This window comes from Pelodiscus sinensis, chromosome 25 (assembly GCF_052426305.1).
Source record: "Pelodiscus sinensis isolate ZL-2025 chromosome 25, ASM5242630v1, whole genome shotgun sequence".
Classification (NCBI taxonomy): domain Eukaryota; kingdom Metazoa; phylum Chordata; order Testudines; family Trionychidae; genus Pelodiscus; species Pelodiscus sinensis.
The window spans coordinates 4074445-4081148 of NC_143076.1; the positions used below are offsets into that span (position 1 = coordinate 4074445).

At 43.4% G+C, this 6704-nt stretch overlaps 1 protein-coding gene across 3 annotated transcripts in view; it reads left to right on the forward strand.

Annotated features, from left to right (window-relative positions):
* JHY (junctional cadherin complex regulator) overlaps positions 1–6387 on the forward strand; it is a 56238-nt gene extending 49851 nt beyond the window's left edge. For all 3 annotated transcript variants that reach the window (XM_075916397.2, XM_075916395.2, XM_075916394.2), the window contains 2 exons: positions 2895–3020; positions 5704–6387. In XM_075916397.2, coding sequence (XP_075772512.2) covers positions 2895–3020; positions 5704–5907 — 330 coding nt within the window. In that variant the 3' untranslated portion in view covers positions 5908–6387. The remainder of the gene's footprint in view (positions 1–2894; positions 3021–5703) is intronic.
* The last annotated feature ends 317 nt before the right edge of the window (positions 6388–6704 follow it).

Below are 6704 nucleotides of genomic sequence, written 5' to 3' on the forward strand. Positions count from 1 at the left end.
TCCTAGTGAGATAAATAGAAAGGAACATAAACACTGTCAAATCAAGTATAAAAATGTAATAAAAAAAGCAAAAAAAGATTTTGAGGAACAGCTAGCCAAAAACTCAAAAAGAAATAACAAAATGTTTTTTAAGTACATTAGAAGCAGGAAGCCTGCTAAAAAACCTGTGGGTCCCCTAGATGATCAAGCTATAAAAGGAGCAATCAAGGACGATAAAGCCATTGCGGAGAAAGTAAATGATTTCTTTGCTTCATTCTTCACGGCTGAGGACGTTGGGGAGATTCCCGAATCTGCACCGTCCTTTGTGGGTGATGAATCTGAGGAACTGTTCCGGATTGAAGTGTCATTAGAGGAGGTTTTGGAACAAATAGAAAAACTTAATGTTAACAAATCTCTGGGACCGGATGGCATTCATCCAAGGGTTCTAAAAGAACTCAAATGGGAAATTGCTGAGCTATTATCTGTAGTTTGTAACCTATCCTTTAAATCGGCTTCCGTACCTAATGACTGGAAGGTAGCCAACGTGACACCAATATTTAAAAAGGGCTCTAGAGGCGATCCTGGCAATTACAGACCGGTAAGTCTAACTTCAGTACTGGGCAAATTAGTCGAAACAATAGTAAAGAATAAAATTGTGAGGCATGTAGAAGAACATAATTTGTTGGACAAAAGTCAACATGGTTTCTGTAAAGGGAAATCCTGTCTTACTAATCTATTAGGGTATGTCTACACTACCCTCCTAGTTCGAACTAGGAGGGTAATGTAGGCATACCGCACTTGCAAATGAAGCCCGGGATTTGAATTTCCCGGGCTTCATTTGCATAAGCGGGGAGCTGCCATTTTTAAAACCCCGCTGGTTCGAACCCCGTGCAGCGCAGCTTCACGAGGCTCGAACTAGGATTCCTATTCCTATTCCGAACTACCGGTTCACCTCGTTCCACAGTTCTCTGAAAACTTCCACACAGTGTGCAGCGGCGGTCAAAAAGGCAAATAGGATGCTAGGAATTATTAGGAAAGGGATAGAAAATAAGACCCAGAATATCTTACTGCCCCTGTATAAAACTATGGTACGCCCACATCTTGAATAATGTGTACAGATGTGGTCTCCTCACCTCAAAAAAGATATTTTGGCCTTGGAAAGGTTTCAGAAAAGGGGCAACTAAAATGATTAGGGGTTTGGAACGGGTCCCATATGAGGAGAGGTTAAAGAGACTGGGACTTTTCAGTTTAGAAAAAAGGAGACTGAGGGGGATATGATAGAGGTCCATAAAAGGCTATTAGCCAGGGGATAAAATGGTGTCCCTTGGCCTCTGTTTGTCAGAGGCTAGAGAGGGATGGCAGGAGACAAATCGCTTGATCATTGTCTTTGGTCCACCCTCTCTGGGTCACCTGGTGCTGGCCACTGTCGGTAGACAGGATAGTGGGCTAGAAGGACCCTTGGTCTGACCCAGTACGGCCGTTCTTATGTTCTTATGTAGAGTCCCATTAGAGCCTTGACCACAAAATGGGATGGCTGCTTCAGACTGATAGCCCACCATGTCCAAGATCATCTAATTTACCTTTTTTTAAAAAAAATATTGACACAACACAAGCATTCTCCCAGTCCTCTGGATATTCCCCAGTGTCCCAGTACCTGTTCACTACCAACATTAACAGCCCAGATTTCTTTGATATCATGGATATCTGTCCAGGAAACACACACACAACAGAAAAGGTATATAACTGGAGGAGAGAGAATTGAATTTTTGATAGATTCATCCCTCTGGTTTTGTAGCTCCCAGAAGCAGGTAGCCATTAAGGGAATGTTTAGAGGCGAGTATTCTGCTGCAGGTAAGTCCTAAGTGCTTGGTTCTCCCTGTGTAGTTGAAGTGTAGATGAATGACTTTAACATGATTGAGCTGTGCTGTCATTCTCAGAGCAGAAGACAGTCTTATTGAACCTTGGAAGAGAAAATGAATGTAACTACAGTAGAGTAAGTGCAACGGGAAAGTAGCTGAATGCACATTACTCACTGTTAAGCAAACATCAGATTTCACTGTGCCAAAGAGATGATTGTCAGGGAAAAGGGTCTGAATGAAAAATCTCATTTGACCTCTTTGCTGCCAGTGACTTTACAAGTTACATTAAGCAGATGTACATCTCAAATGCTGCAAAACATAACCCCTCTTGTACTCCACTGATAAGACAACAACTGTTTATGTTGCATCCTTCACAGAAATATCACAGAGCATTGTGCAGTTAAAATGATAAAATGATCAGCCCTTTGGAACAGTTTAAAAGCTACAATGATTACTTCAACCTTGCAGTAAATGAGATAGATTGATATAAATTTGAGATGACCAATAGATGCATTGCTGCAAACGGCCTTCCTCCATATAGCAGAGGGGTCTGTCTCTTTTGGCAACACTTGTATAGACTGTCATGCCAATAATGTGTTGTTGAATTGCAATGGGGAAAAAATGCGAACGTTGACATCAGCTCCTAACTGGGACAAACTGAAATCCCTTGCTGAGTCTGAGAGTAACAAAATCAGTTCAATAAATGGACCATGGTCATTCAAGGCATTAAATGCTAGAGAAGGATTTTAAAAATCAATGTAAAACTGGACAGGTAGCTGGTACCGCCATTTTAGAATGAAAATAATGTACTGAAACAGCTATGTGCCAAGAAAGTTTCAGACTGCCGCATTTTCAATGAGCTGTATCCTAGATATAACAGAGGAAGAGCTCTTGAAAATAAAGAATTACAGTAATCTTTCCTTGAAAAACAAGATCTTTAAGAAGGTCTGCTGAGCAACAGCTGTGGAGGCACAAATGGGAAAGTCCAGCAGTAAAAGGGTTAATTAACTGGTCCATGAAAACTTGAAATAACCATAAACTTTTTTCACTTGCCAGACAGAAAAGTTAAATAAGCAAAAGGAATATGCAAAGCATGTTAAAGAGCAGAACATGAAGAATGTTGCTACTGCACAGAAACCTCCAGCAAAACCTCAGCTCAAGTCGTCATTATCAAGACATAAGGTCAGACCAGAAAGCATTTCAATCCCAGACACGCCCAATGCAGAAAGTAGGGATGTAAAAATACAGAACTATAAAACCAGTCACCGTGTAACCATTCCAAACCCTGTCAGTTACATGGTTAACTGGGGCTGTATGGCTGGGTGGGGCTAAGCAGGGAAAGATAGTGGAGGGGAGCCCCTGCAGTTCCCATGGAGCCAGCTGCCCCACATTGTAGGCTCTGCAGTGCAGCCGGCAGGTTCTTGGTTGTCCCAGTTGCTGGCCTGCTCCGAAGGAGCTGGCTGATGCCCCGTGCCACAGGCACTTCCAGCCCTGCTCCCAGGTGCCAGCTCTGCTCCAAGGGCATCAGCTGCTCCGCCCTGCGGGCTCTGCAGGCATGCACAGGCTCCTAGCATGCACTGACTCCTGGCTACCGGCCCTGCAGCCCGGGGAGCAGGCTGCCCAGGGAAGGGGGCTAGCAGAGCTTGCAGCATGGGGTGCAGCCGGTTCCCTGGGAGCAGGGCCAGTATCTGCAGTACACACATGCAGAACCCGCAGTGAGGGGCAGCTGGAGCCCCAAGAGCAGGCTCAGTTTAACCAGTTAAACTCTTACATCCCTAACAGAAAGTTCCTCAAGGTCAGTTACTTATACGTTATTTTTGTACCATCTTCATGGGCAATGGGTGAACAGCTGGCTCGGGGGAGCTAGTCCTCCCCACCTGAGGCCATAGAGCACAGAGAGGGCACACTACCCCAGTGTCCCTAACCACAGCAACTCCTCCCCCACAATGCCTGCTGCCTCAGCATGGCTCCCAGGGTATGTCTACACTACCCTCCTAGTTCGAACTAGCGGGGTAATGTAGGCATACCGCACTTGCAAATGAAGCCCGGGATTTGAATTTCCCGGGCTTCATTTGCATAAACTGGGCGCCGCCATTTTTAAATCCCTGCTCGTTCGAACCCCGTGCCGCGCGGCTACATGCGGCACGAACTAGGTAGTTCGGGCTAGGCTTCCTAGTCCGAACTACCGTTACTCCTCGTGGAATGAGGTCCACGGCTCAAGGTCAGCCTCCCACTCCTCCCCACAGAGGGGGGGCTTCCAGCTGGGCGGGAGCCCCAAGCCTTGCTGTGTGATCAGGCTTATGGGAAAGAAGCAGAGCTGGACGTAGTTCCGCGTGCTGCCACCAACTAGGGAAACAGCAGCATGCAGACGCCTCTGCTGAGATCCCACACCCACAGCCTGCTCCTGTCCCCCCGCACCCCTGGCCAGACACCCTACCCCCAGCCTCCTCCTGCACCCTCCCCTCTGGCCAGACACTCTACCCCCAACTTGCTCCTGCACTCACCCTTGCTTCTGTACTCTTCACCCTGTCCAAACACCTCCATCCCTAGCCTGCTCCGGCACCCTCCCTCCTGGCTACACACTGCATCCTTCCTTGCTCCTACACACATCCCCCTAGGCTCCTACTCCCAGTCTGCTGCTGTACCCTACCTCCCAACCAGATCTCACCCTCTCCTGCGCATCCCGCCCAGATTTTGCACCCCCATCTCTATCCCGCTCACTGACATCCCTGTCTCCCTCAGTGAACCCCTCAATTTTGTCCCCACCCCAGAGTTGGGGGGGGGTCCACAAAATCCGCTAACCATGGAAGCCCAGAAGAGTCAATCTGGTTTATGGGAAGCCCTGCACCTCATCTTCCCTCTCCCTTCCCTGGTGGGGCTGGCGCACCAGAGGAGTGAGGTGTCTCACTTGGCGGCCACATCAATGACATTGGAGGTTTTTGGAGGGTTTTGTGGTATTTTTTGCTTCTCACTTGTATAGTCCTCAATTGATTTTTCTGTGGGTCAGTGGCCCCTGACCCAAAAAAGGTTCCCTTCCCCCCTTCCCCCTTTAAATGGTTTTAAAGAAAACATTGAAACCTTTTGTGTCGTACATAAATTAATATTTTACTTTATTGAAAATGAAGTTTGATAAACTAACATGAGAAAGTAAAAGTGCTTAGTCTGTTTAATAATTTAAATTCATATTTCCTTTCTTACTGGTTAAGTTAAACTGTTCTCCCTAGCTGTGGCACTAACAAAATGGCTCTGACATAATTATTGGTGAGTTTCCAGTAGCAATTGGTGGTCCTCCAAAAGATTTGCATTGAGCCAGGTAGGCCCAGCTCTGAAAAGCTTGAGAACCACTGCTCTAAGCTTTGACTTTGAAGTCTTGAAGAATATCTCAGCATCTTATTTATCATTTTAGGTCTGTTGTCATGTCATTTTGGAGGAAGGACTATTATAAAACAAATCTCTGCTTTCTGAGGCTTGCCACACATTGCCACAAGTTATCATTGAGGCCAAGACCTTGACAGGAATAAAAAACATTTTATATTTATAAGGAATGTGAGAATATACAAAATTATAATAGTAAATACATTTTTTTATAAAGTGTTGGAAGGGATGTAAACCTGTATGCTCCAAGACATAAGAGAATTTCTAACTAATAAGGATCAGAAACAACTTATCTGGGGGCAGATTATTTGATATCGTCAGAGTTTCTTGTACCTTCCTCTAAAGCATCTGATACTAGTCATTACAAAAGATGGAATTAGGCCATTAATCTGATTTAGTGTGAACATTCTTATGTTCTCCTGCTGTTTTTAAAAGTGTTGATATAATTTTATTGTTAATTTCAAAATTATTTCAATCTTTATATTTTTAGGCTCTGGAATATGCCAAAAAGATTCCTAAACCAAAAACTCTCTCAGCTAAGCAATCAGATGAAGAACCAAAAGAGGAAAGGATTCAAACACATACTTTAAAAGGACAGAATTTACCTCAAATTTCCTCATTGAAAACTCTGCAAAACAGGCATGAAATAGAGAAGCAAGTTGTGGCTACCTTCAAAACCCTTAACATTTTATAACAAGTTTGAAATAGTTAGGGAGTTGTAGAGGGTGCAGTATCTGAACTATTTAAATGTGTATTAAATTAATTACATGTTTTCCAGATACAGTATTTCAGGACTCTGCTATTTAAATGAGAGCCTCTACCATCACAAAATTGATTTCAAAAGGTGAAATATTTTCAGATTATTCTCCTTTATTTTAGTCCAAATGTATTAGAATCATTTTTAAAGTAAACATAACCTTAGAACTATGGTTCTTTTTATTCTGCTTTTTCCTTCCTTAAAAAATCCAGATTAAGTTGCTGCTTCTTTCTGAGCGTCTTACCCTGAAAGGATGGCGAGTGAATTTAGGTACCTTCTGGGGTCCGCAGGAGTTCTGTGAATTGCAGGGAAGTCTATACTCGGAACTTTGATACCTAAACAAATTTGTGAATCTAGATCTTTCCCAAAATGCTCATTTTTTACGCAGTGAAATAAACCTACAGAAACATACCAAAATATCATTTTTATATTTTACATAATGAACTTTTAAAAGGATTTCCTTCAAATTTTATCACAGTTTTGTGTGTGTGTGTTTGTGTTTACTTTTCTCTTAAAATAACTTGCACTGAAATGAAAACAGGAACATTTCCATGACACTCACTGAGCCATTGACCAAAGAGACATGAATTCATGATAAATATTATAGCTCTGTCCCAGGTTTCCATGACTGGTAATAGGTAGAGATGTTATCAGCAGTATTTGGATATAGAGCACCCTATGTATACATTCTACTTTTCAAATACATAAGACAGACCCTGCTCCAAAGGAGCATC